Source organism: Cherax quadricarinatus, chromosome 18 (assembly GCF_038502225.1).
Source record: "Cherax quadricarinatus isolate ZL_2023a chromosome 18, ASM3850222v1, whole genome shotgun sequence".
NCBI lineage: Eukaryota > Metazoa > Arthropoda > Malacostraca > Decapoda > Parastacidae > Cherax > Cherax quadricarinatus.
In genome coordinates, this window is record NC_091309.1 from 33,118,015 (window position 1) to 33,130,963 (window position 12,949).

Genomic DNA, 12,949 nt, shown 5'->3' on the forward strand with positions numbered 1-12,949 from the left:
GGGGTCCCGAAACATGGAGAGCCAAGATGATGGATGTGGTACTGGAAAACCTCATGCATCAACATGTTAGAGACACTACCAGAGAGAGAGGAGTGGATGAACCAGCAAGGTTGGACCTTGTATTCACCATGAGTAGTTCGGACATCGAGGGTATCATGTATGAAAGGCCCCTGGGAGCTAGTGATCATGTGGTTCTGTGCTTTGATTACATAGTTGAGCTCCAAGTGGAGAGAGTAGCAGGAATAGGCTGAGAAAAACCAAACTACAAAAGGGGGAACTACTCAGGCATGAGGAACTTCCTTCAAGACATTCAGTGGGAGAGGGAACTGACAGGAAAACCAGTACAAGAAATGATGGACTATGTAGCAACAAAATGCAAGGAGGCAGAGGAGAGGTTTGTTCCCAAGGGAAACAGAAATAATGGGAAGAACAGAACGAGTCCTTGGTTCACCCAAAGGTGTAGGGAGGCAAAAGCTAGGTGTACTAGAGAATGGAAAAGGTACAGAAGACAGAGAACTCAGGAAAAAGAAATCAGCCGAAGAGCCAGAAGCGAATATGCACAGATAAGAAGGGAGGCTCAGAGACAATATGAAAATGACATAGCATCAAAAGTAAAGACTGACCCGAAGCTGTTGTACAGCCACATCAGGAGGAAAACAACAGTCAAGGACCAGGTAATCAGACTGAGGAAGGGTGATGGGGAATTCACAAGAAATGACCGAGAGGTTTGTCAGGAGCTCAACACAAGATTTAAAGAGGTATTTACAGTGGAAACCAGTAGGACTCCAAGTAATCAGAACAGGGGGGCACACCAGCAAGTGCTGGATGAGGTACATATAACCAAGGAGGAGGTGAAGAAGCTGCTATGCGAACTTGACACCATAAAGGCGGTGGGACCAGACAACATCTCTCCATGGGTCCTTAAAGAGGGAGCAGAGATATTGTGTGAGCCATTAACAAAGATCTTCAACACATCATTTGAAACTGGGCAACTCCCTGAGGTATGGAAAATGGCAAATGTAGTCCCAATTTTTAAAAAGGGAGACAGACATGAGGCACTAAACTACAGACCTGTATCACTTACGTGTATAGTATGCAAGGTCATGGAGAAGATCATCAGGAGGAGAGTGGTGGGGCACCTGGAAAGAAACAAGTGTATAATTGACAACCAGCACGGTTTCAGGGAAGGAAAATCCTGTGTCACGAACCTACTAGAGTTTTATGACAAGGTGACAGAAGTAAGACAAGAGAGAGAGGGGTGGATCGACTGCGTATTTTTGGACTGCAAGAAGGCCTTCGACACAGTTCCTCACAAGAGGTTACTGCAAAAGCTAGAGGACCAGGCACACATAACAGGAAAGGCACTGCAATGGATCAGAGAATATCTGACAGGGAGGCAACAACGAGTCATGGTACACGACGAGGTGTCAGAGTGGGCGCCTGTGACAAGCGGGGTTCCACAGGGGTCAGTCCTAGGACCTGTGCTGTTCTTGGTATATGTGAACGACATAACGGAAGGGATAGACTCAGAAGTGTCCTTGTTTGCAGATGATGTGAAGTTAATGAGAAGAATCAAATCGGACGAGGATCAGGCAGGACTACAAAGAGACCTGGACAGGCTACAAGCCTGGTCCAGCAACTGGCTCCTTGAATTTAACCCTGCCAAATGCAAAGTCATGAAGATTGGGGAAGGGCAAAGAAGACCGCAGACACAATATAGTTTAGATGGCCAAAGACTGCAAACCTCACTCAAGGAAAAAGATCTGGGGGTGAGTATAACACCGAGCATATCTCCTGAGGTGCACATCAATCAGATAACTGCTGCAGCATACAGGCGCCTGGCAAACCTACGGATAGCGTTCCGATACCTCAGTAAGGATTCGTTTAAGACTCTGTATACCATCTACGTCAGGCCCATACTGGAGTATGCAGCACCAGTTTGGAATCCACACCTAGTCAAGCACGTCAAGAAATTAGAGAAAGTGCAAAGGTTTGCAACAAGACTAGTCCCAGAGCTACGGGGATTGTCCTATGAAGAAAGGTTGAGGGAAATCGGCCTGACGACACTGGAGGACAGGAGGGTCAGGGGAGACATGATAACGACATATAAAATACTGCGCGGAATAGACAAGGTGGACAAAGACGGGATGTTCCAGAGATGGGACACAGACACAAGAGGTCACAATTGGAAGTTGATGACTCAGATGAATCAAAGGGATGTTAGGAAGTATTTCTTCAGTCATAGAGTAGTCAGGCCATGGAATAGCCTAGAAAGTGATGTAGTGGAGGCAGGAACCATACATAGTTTTAAGGCAAGGTATGATAGAGCTCATGGGGCAGGGAGAGAGAGGACCTAGTAGTAATCAGCGAAGAGGCAGGGCCAGGAGCTGTGACTCGACCCCTGCAACCACAAATATGTGAGTACACCCACACCCATACTCACTCATACTGGGACAATTTAGACACGCCAGTTAACCTAATATGCATATCTTTGGGATGGAGGAAACCAGAGTACCCAAAGAAAACCCACACAGACATGGGCAGAACATGCAAACTCCACACAGACAGTGGCCCGGGCCGGAAATCGATTTTTTTTTCTCATCCGTATTATAGCAAAGCAACACTGAGGACTTACTGTATAGGTCTCTCTTGTTTATGTACATTGCTATAAAGAATGGATAAGAATTTGAATGAAGAGCAAAAACATGTTAACATATTTTTTATTGGAAAATTCCTGTATATTCATCTGCTCTATGAAGCTATAACAGTCACAGAAATTATTCAAGAAAGAAATGGGTGGGCCAACTGCATTTATTTAGATTTCAGAAGACTTTTTTGATGTTTTTATATGGAAGACTGATCTGACATTTACAAAATAGGGATAAACAGCATTCTATTTCATTCTATCCTCTCTAAATGTCTGACTGTCTGACCCACCTCAACCACCCCTCCTCAGCCCTCTGGATAATACTTTTAGTAGCCTCTCACCTACTCCTAATTTCCAGACTCCAGATTCTCTTTATTATTTGTACAGATGTCCTAACAGATTCTTGTAGGGTTACATTCCTGGAGGTCCTGCAGAATTAAGAGCTGAAACCATAGCTTTGTATTATATCACTTCAATCTTGTTAATATTGACATTTAGAACAAATAATGACCAAATAAAATGAGTTTTGAGCTTGATAAAGCCATTGAGGATAATTCGAATGAAATGTTATACTGTAGTTAATTTTCAATTTAACCCTTTCGGGGTCCATGCCGTAGATCTACGGCTTTACGTTGAGGGTCCAAACCGTAGATCTATGCCATGAGCTCAGCTCACTCTGATAAGCTGTGAGCGGTAAATTTGGGCCTAGATATGAGAGAATACATCTGTGTGGTATGTGTGCATCACATAAAACAAATCCTGCAGCACACAGTGCATAATAAGAGAAAAAAACTGAAACCGTAATTTTCGATTAAAAGAGCAATTTTGCAGTGTTTTCTTGTATGTATTTTATAGTTGTATTTGCGAATTCTTGGTCTCATTTGATAGAATGGAATATATATTACAGAAATAGAGATGATTTTGATTGGTTTTATTACTGAAAATGTCTTAAAACTGAGCTCAAAGTAACGGAAATGCTAAATTTTTGCCGATGTTCAAGAGTAAACAAATGACTTCACATGTCTAATACACACCTGCTGGTGGGTCTGATATACATTCACAAATGTGCTGATATTATTTGTACGATTATTACAATAATGCATGACAGTAAATCTTCTATGTTTTGGTTTGAATAAAAATTCATTATATGAATTAAAAATCAAAATGGAATTAATTTGTAAAACCTAAAAACGTAACTAATGAGCCGAGGAAATGTTAGTTTAGTGCCAGGAATGCCTGCATTGTTTATTCTGGACCCTATTTTGAAATTGGAATATTTTGAACTTTGCACTAAATTGGCCAAATTACCAATTTCCAATCACTTTATTTTGTAGCTGAAACAGTTAAGTTGGTGATTTCTTGTGCTCAATCGATAGAATAGAAGTAATAGTAGTGAAATAGCTAAGAATCTGGTCGACTGGAATAAGGTAATTGGCCTAAAATAGGAGTCAAATTCGGCAAAATCGCCGATGCGTAAATATCGCTGACACATCAAAATTCACGAGAGCATAATTTCATCAGTTTTCCATCAGATTTCATACTTTTTGTTTTATCACCTTCAGAAAAAGATTCTCTACCATTTCATGAGAAAAAATATCAAAATTATTTTTTGAAAATTCTTGGACCCTGGTGAACACGTTGAAATTTGGCCCCTGGACCCTGAAAGGATTAATGTTCATGCATCAATTTTGAAAATGGGGTACCACTAGAAAATCCATGAATAATCAAGTTTATCATGGATTTCCCATCAGTAAAATCAGCAAAACCCAGCAATAAGGAAATTCCTGAATTTGTAGCAATTACTCTATTACTATATTTCCAGCTAAATTTTCTTTAAATACTCTGGCTGTCTTCCACTGAGGTAGGGTGACCCAGTAAAAAAGAAAACATTTTCAACTGTAATATCAGTGCCAGATGTGCACTGATATTACAGTTCGGATGACCCTCCAGACCCCTTCTTCAAAATGCAAGCACTGGACTACCCAAGTCCAGCCAACCAGTTTCCCTAAACCTCTTTTTAAATATTAACTTACACTCCACCAGCAGGTCAATTTGTAAAAACTGCTTGCCTCCACTTGCTCCTATCTAACACACTCACACAAGCCTATTGGATGTCAAAGCCCATATCATTCAGAACCTACCTTACCCCACTTCCTCCAACCTTTCCCTAGGATGGTCCCTACCCCTCCTTCCCTCCACCTTATTTGTACACACTCCTAGTCATTCTGTTTGTCTCCAACATTTATAAATGTCCACCCCCCTCCCCAGCAACCCCTCCAAAACCCTCTGCATTATACTTTTGGTAATTTCACACCTCCTCCTAATCTCCAAACTCTGAATTCTCTGCATAATATTCACACCACACATTACCCTCCAGCCTTCTCACTGCAACATTCAAAACCCATGCTTGACACCCATATAACAAAGTTTGCAGGTTCGAGTCTTTCTATGGACATTGAGACAATGTTTGTAAATAATTTTGCCTGTTTGCAAATTGTTAAGCATTTCAAATCTCTTTCATTGTCCACTGCATGTGGCATGTGGCAGGATTTGATGAAATAACTTTGAAAACAAGCCTGGTGCCCTGGGGTATGGGGAAACATTGTCTAGCTCCAGTTAGGCACCCATAATTATCCGGGGTCTGGCTCCATTGTAAAGTACTGTGGACTCTGATACACAGTTTGCAGGTTTGAGTTCTGCTGTGGACATTGCCTGGAGTTTACCTGGAAAGGGTTTTGGGGGTCAACACTCCTGCAGCCCAGTCTGAGACCAGGCCTCATGGTGGATCAGGGTCTGATCAATCAGGCTGATGTATGAACCACAGCCCGGTTGGTCAGGTACTGAGTTTAGGTGCCTGTCCAGTGCTTTCTTGAAGACACCTAGGGGTCTATTGGTAATCCCCTTTGTGTATGCTGGAAGGCAATTGAGCAGTCTTGGGCCACGGACACTTATTGTGTTGTTTCTCAGTGTACTCGTGGGGCCCCTGCTTTTCATCGGGAGAATGGTGCATCTCCTGCCGAGTCTTTTGCTTTCACATGGAGTGATTTTCATGTGCAGGTTTGGTACCAATCCCTCGAGGACCTTCCAAGTGTATATTATCATGTATCTCTCTCGCCTGCATTCCAGGGAATACAAATCAAGGACCTTCAACTGTTCCCAGTAATTTAGGTGCCTTATTGCACTTATGTGTGCCGTGAAAGATTTTTGTACACTCTCCAGGTCTGCAATGTCGCCAGCCTTGAAGAGGGCCATTAGTGTACAGCAGTATTCCAGCCTAGAGAGCACAAGCGATTTGAAGAGAATCATCATGGGCTTGGTGGACCTAGTTTTGAAGGTTCTCACTATCCATCCTACCATTTTCCTAGTGGACAAGGTAGATACAGTGTTGTGGTCTTTGAAGTTGCGATCCTCTGACATTATCACTCCCAGGTCCTTCACATTACTTTACCACTCTATTGTATAGTTAGAATTTGTGGTATACAGTGGACCCCCGCATAACGATGGCATCACATAGCGATTATTTCGCATACCGCTTACTTTAATTGCAAAAATTTTGCCTCACATACCGCTTAAAAACCCGCTTACCGATTTTCCTCCGAGACGCGTCCAATGTGCGGCCTGAGCCACGCTCACATGTTCCGCCGGTGGCATTGTTTACCAGCCAGCCTCCGCGGTAACATCCAAGCATACAATCGGAATATTTCGTATTATTACAGTGTTTTCGGTGCTTTTTCTGGAAAATAAGTGACCATGGGCCCCAAGAAAGCTTCTAGTGCCAACCCTACAGCAATAAGGGTGAGAATTACAATAGAGAAGAAGAAAAAGATCATTGATAAGTATCGCTACTATTGGTGGTACAGCTGCTGCTGCTGCTGCACTGTCAGCTGCTGCTGCTGCTGTAGCATCGTCTGCTGCTGCTGCTGCTGTAGCATCGTCTGCTGCTGCTGTAGCATTGTCTGCTGCTGCTGCTGCTGCTGCTGTAGCATCGTCTGCTGCTGCTGCTGCTGTAGCATCGTCTGCTGCTGCTGTAGCATTGTCTGCTGCTGCTGCTGCTGCTGTAGCATCGTCTGCTGCTGCTGTAGCATTGTCTGCTGCTGCTGCTGCTGCTGTAGCATCGTCTGCTGCTGCTGTAGCATCGTCTGCTGCAGCTGTAGCATTGTCTGCTGCTGCTGCTGCTGCTGTAGCATCGTCTGCTGCTGCTGCTGCTGTAGCATCGTCTGCTGCTGCTGTAGCATTGTTGCTGCTGTACCACCGTCTGTTGCTGCTGTACCACCGTCAGCTGCTGCTGCTGCTGTAGCACCGTTGTTGGTGTGGCTTATTGAGAATACCAAGAAACAATTAACCCCAGAGGATTTGCCACCCAGGATAACCCAAAAAAGTCAGTGTCATTGAAGACTGTCTAACTTATTTCCGTTGGGGTCCTTAATCTTGTCTCCCAGGATGCAACCCACACCAGTCGACTAATACCCAGGTGAACAGGGAAAAATGCCTGGAACTAGTGCTCATATTGGTGAATTTAAAGCCAGCAAAGGTTGGTTTGAGAGATTTAAGAATCATAGTGGCATACACAGTGTGATAAGGCCTGTTCTGGAAGAAAATGCCAAACAGGACCTACAGTACTCAGGAGGAAAAGGCACTCCCAGGACACAGTGTCTCATCAGTCATTGCTGCATCTTCAATAAAGGTAAGTGTCATTTATTCTTCATTTAGTAGAGTAGTACATGCACAATATATACTGTGCATGTACTACTCTACTATTGTGCATGTATCCTTCTCTTTGTGTGTGGGAAAATGTATATTTCATGTGGTAAAAATTTTTTTTTCATACTTTTGGGTGTCTTGCACGGATTAATTTTATTTCCATTATTTCTTATGGGGAAAATTCATTCACATAACGATTATTTCGCATAACAATTACCCCTCTTGCACGGATTAAAATCGTTAACCGGGGGTCCACTGTACCCTGACACATTTTTAATTTCTTCAAGTTTTCCATATCTGCGTACAGTAGTTGAAATTTCTCCTCGTTGAACTTCATATTGTTTTGGGTGGCCCATTCGAAGATTTGGTTGATGTCCGCTTGGAGTCTCGCAGTGTCTTCGATGGAGGTCACTGTCATGGTGATCTGGGTGTCATCCACAAAGGAAGACACGGAGCTATGGCTTACATCTCTATGTCAGAAATAAGGATGAGGAATAGAATGGGAGTGAGTACTGTGCCTTGTGGAACAGAGCTTTTTACCATGGCTGCCTGGGACTTTACTCTGTTTACTATTACTCTTTGTGTTCTATTTGTCAGGAAGTCATAGATCCATCTACCAACTTTTCCCATTATTCCTTTATCCCGCATTTTGTGTGCTATTACACCATGGTCACACTTGTCGAAAGCTTTTGCAAAGTCTGTATACTACATCTGTACAGTGGACCCTTGCCTAACGAATGCATCGCATAACGTTAAATCCGCTTAGCGATACATTTTAACGCAAAAATTTTGCCTCGGCTAGCGCTAAAAAACTCGCTCAACGCGATTCGTTCGAGATGCGTCCACGTGCAGCCTGAGCCCGCCTCACTTGTTCCGTGGGTGCCAGAGTTTACAAGCCAGCCACCGCGGTCGCTTCCAAGCATACAATTGGAACATTTCATATTATCACAGCCTTTTTAGTGATTGCACCTGCAAAATAAGTCACCATGGGCCCCAAGAAAGTTTCTAGTGCCAACCCTACAGCAAAAAGGGTGAGAATTACTATGGATATGAAGAAAGAGATCATTGCTAAGTATGAAAGTGGAGTGCGTGTCTCTGAGCTCGCCAGGTTGTACACAAAACTCCAATCAACCATCGCTACTATTGTGGCCAAGAAAACGGCAATCAAGGAAGCTGTTCTTGCCAAAGGTGCAACTTTGTTTTCGAAACAGACGCAAGTGATAGAAGATGTTGAGAGACTGTTATTGGTGTGGATAAACGAAGAACAGACAGCAGGAGATAGCATCTCTCAAGCGATCATATGTGAAAAGGCTAGGAAGTTGCATGACGATTTAATTAGAAAAATCCCTGCAATTAGTGGTGATGTGAGTGAATTTAAGGCCAGCAAAGGTTGGTTTGAGAGATTTAAGAATCGTAGTGGCATACATAGTGTGATAAGGCATAGTGAGGCTGCCAGTTTGGACCACAAAGCAGCTGAAAAATATGTGCAGGAATTCAAGGAGTACATAGACAGTGAAGGACTGAAACCTGAACAAGTGTTTAATTGTGACGAAACAGGCCTGTTTTGGAAGAAAATGCCAAGCAGGACCTACATTACTCAGGAGGAAAAGGCACTCCCAGGACATAAGCCTATGAAAGACAGGCTTACTCTGTTGATGTGTGCCAATGCTATTGGTGATTGCAAAGTGAAACCTTTATTGGTGTATCACTCTGAAACTCCCAGAGTGTTCAGGAAAAACAATGTCCTCAAGGCTAATTTGTGTGTGCTGTGGAGGGCAAACAGTAAGGCATGGGTCACTAGGGACTTTTTATATGACTGGTTACACCATGCATTTGCCCCCACTGTGAAAAATTACCTAATTGAAAAGAAATTAGACCTTAAGCGCCTCCTGGTATTAGACAATGCTCCTGGTAATCCTTCAGACGTGGCAAAGCGACTTTCTGCGGAAATGAGCTTCAGTAATGTCAAGTTTTTGCCTCCTAATACCACTCCTCTCCTGCAGCCCATGGACCAGCAGGTCATTTCCAACTTCAAGAAACTGTACACAAAAGCTCTGTTTGAAAGGTGCTTTGTAGTGATCTCAGAAACTCAATTGACTCTAAGAGTTTTGGAGAGATCACTTTAGCATCCTCAATTGTGTAAACATTATAGGTAAGGCTTGGGAGGAAGTGACTAAGAAGACCTTGAACTCTGGAAGAAACCGTGGCCAGAATGTGTAGACAAAAGGGATTTTGAAGGGTTTGAGGCTAACCCTGAGAATCCTATGCCAGTTGAGGAATCCATTGTGGCATTGGGGAAGTCCTTGGGGTTGGAGGTTAGTGGGGAGGATGTGGAAGAGTTGGTGGAGGAGGACAATGAAGAACTAACCACTGATGAGTTGCTAGATCATCTTCAACAGCAAGAGGCCACACCTGAGTAAACTGCTTTGGAGGAGGGGATAGAGAAATTGAGGAAGTTGCCTACTTCAAAGATTAAGGAAATGTGTGCAATGTGGCTTAAAGTGCAAACCTTTTTTGATAAAAATCACCCTCACACAGCTATTGCAAGCTGTACTGGTGACTATTACACTGACAATGTTGTGAAACACTTTAGGAATGTCATAAAGGAACGGGAGGTACAGGCCTCTATGGACAGATATGTTGTGCGACAGGTCCAGTGACTCTCAAGCTGGTCCTAGTGGCATTAAAAGAAGAAGGGAAGTAACCCCGGAAAAGGACTTGCCACCTCAAGTCCTAATGGAAGGGGATTCCCCTTCTAAACACTAACACCATCAACACTCTCCCCTCCTCCCATCCCATCAATCATCACCAGATCTTCAATAAAGATAAGTGTCATGTAACTGTGAATGTCTTCTTTAGTTTGTGTGTATTAAAATTAATATTTCATGTGGTAAAAATTTTTTTTTGTTCATACTTTGGGGTGTCAGAAACGGATTAATTTGATTTCCATTATTTCTTATGGGGAAAATTAATTCGCCTAACGATAATTTCGCCTAACGTTGAGCTCTCAGGAACGGATTAATAGCATTAGGCGAGGGTCCACTGTATTTTGTTTATCCTCTACAGCATCCAGAACCTTGTCATAGTGGTCCAGTAGCTGGGACAGGCAGGAGGGACCTGCTCTACACCCGCGTTGTTTGTAAATAATTTCACCCATCTGCGAATTGTTAAGCATTTCAAATCTGTAACAGTGTTGTTATCACTATGCTCTTGTACATTCCCCATTTTTACCTCCATGAATAAAGTTCATGGTTTCCACAGATGCCTCAATTCACCACTCTCCCTTTTCCCTTCATCAATTCTATGGTTCATCTCATATCTCATAGAACCATCCACTGACAAATCCACTCCCAAATATCTGAGCACATTCACCTCCAATCTCAAATCTAGCTTCTCATTGCCTACTTTTTTTGATACTCTCATCACCTTTCTCTTATCTATATTCATTCTTAGTTTCCTTCTTTTACATATTTTCCCAAATTCTTTTCTGAAACTTTGCAACTTCAGAATCTCCCAAAAGAACCATCGTTGGTAAATAGCAAATGTGACAACTCCCATTCCATGCCAGATTTATTATCTTTCAATCCCACACCTCTTCCCTATACCCTAGCATTCACTTCTATTACAACCCCATCTATAAATATGACATCACACATCCCTGTCTGAAGCTTATTTTTACTGGAAAATAATTTCCCTTCACTCTACCCTAACCCGTGCCTCGCTTTAAGTAACTTACCACATATTTACTACATTTGCAACATCTGACACATTGTTCCACTATCCATCTTATCGTATACCTTTTCTAAATCCATAAATGCAATGACAGGTTCCTTACAGAACAGCAGCTGTATGAATGGTCACCCAATCTAGTGCCAGATAACACATACCTTCCACTTTTCAAAAGTCTAAATTTACTTAATGTACATATAGTCCACTCATAAAATACATATAATCCATTCATACTACTGTGCATACTGCCTATACAATATCAATATCAATCCTTCTCTGCATCTCTTTCTTGATGGCTGTAACATAACTCACAGGCATAACACCATGCAAAAATTTCTATGATATACCATGTCTCCAACTCAACCTGTGTAAAACCTCAGTGTGCATAAAAGGACCTAAAATTTGGAATGCTGCCTGAAGATTCCAGAGGCTCCCTATCTGCCAACATTTCAAAGCTACTGTTAAAAATCACCTTACCTTCATGTGATCCTGTTAACAATTTATTACGAGAAATAAATCCCGAAACCTTGTCTTTCATCTAATATTTTCCCTATTCTTGTTCCCCTATTATTATTCTACCCACTGCCTCATGTACCTACCCCTCACTTATATATGGCTCTTCCTCACTCCTGAAAGGTGTTATACCTTCCTGCCCAGCATAAGAAATCACTGCCAACCTCTCTTTGTCATTATTCAACATTTCCTCAAAATATTCCTTCCATCTTCACAATAATGGTTTTTAATCTACAATGAAGTTTCTTTTTCAGGCACCTTGGTATGCCACTTCGCCCTCCATCCACATCATTTTTCTTATTTTATTATGAAAAAAAGGCAGAGGGCCTGTTTTCTAAAGTCAGTGCTCCTATGAAGAAGTTTGTAGCAGCGAAGACATTCAGAAATTTACCTGATGATGAGAAGATGGATTATAAAAGAAAATTTAAGAAGGTTGCTATTTTTTTTGAATTGTTGTCACTATTCACAAGTGGTGTACTAGAAGCTTAAATATGTCTAACATTTCTCTTGTCACTAGCTTATTAAGCTGCCAATTTTCTGTTGTAATTCAACATTAAATACTAAGTCAGTTATTATAAGGTTCATTTAATCTTAAGTCTGGTTCGAGAGAGACGATTGCAGTGTAATGAGATCGTTTATTGATAACTTTTTCCCACATAATAAGTTTTTTATGAATCACCAACAGAGAAACACTTTGCATAACAAGGGGATTTCAATAAAGTAGTTTATATATGTCAATTTCCCTAATTGTACATTGTACAGTATGCCACTTTATAGAAATGAGGTTCAGAATCAGTTTAGGTGTGCTAAAACTTATATCTTGGCTAGCTTTAAAAAACAAATTTATGATTGAGAAGGTTTCTCTGTTTGTGACTTGAAAAAGCCCACTTTGTGGGCAAAACATTGTCAGTAAAGGATCTCCTTTCACTTCATTTGTGTGTTACTATCCCATCAATATTTTATATAATTTTTCTTAATCTTCAGTCTGCCCAAAATGCTTTGTATAACTATGGGTTTTACCATATAAGTATGTCAGCTTATTTCATCCATATCTTATACAGTGTATCATCTTAGTAAATACACCGCATACTCTATGATGAGCCTGGCCATTACTTTAGCTTAAATTTAGATTTTTTTCATATCCCAGGCATAAGAGGGGTATATTTTCAGGCCTCACAAGACAGCATACTGGAGTTTATATAAAAAAGCATTAGCAACAGAAGTCCAGCAGTTATACTACAGCTCTACACATCATTAGTAAGACCTCATTTAGATTATGCAGCTCAGTTCTGGTCTCCATATTACAGAATGGATATATAAATTTGAAAGAAAACATTCAGCGAAGAAAGAAAAAAATTA

At 41.7% G+C, this 12,949-nt stretch overlaps 1 protein-coding gene across 6 annotated transcripts in view; it reads left to right on the forward strand.

The window, feature by feature from the left end:
• The window catches only part of LOC128689482 (nucleolar transcription factor 1-A), a 193,463-nt gene extending 180,772 nt beyond the window's left edge, over window positions 1-12,691 (forward strand). For 3 of the 6 annotated variants that reach the window (XM_070086389.1, XM_070086390.1, XM_070086391.1), the window contains exon 8: window positions 11,845-12,682. In XM_070086389.1, coding sequence (XP_069942490.1) covers window positions 11,845-12,079 — 235 coding nt within the window. In that variant the 3' untranslated portion in view covers window positions 12,080-12,682. Of the gene's footprint in view, window positions 1-11,844 lie in introns of all 6 variants that reach the window. The other 3 variants (XM_070086392.1, XM_070086388.1, XM_070086394.1) reach the window with 3 other exon arrangements.
• Window positions 12,692-12,949: the final 258 nt, after the last annotated feature.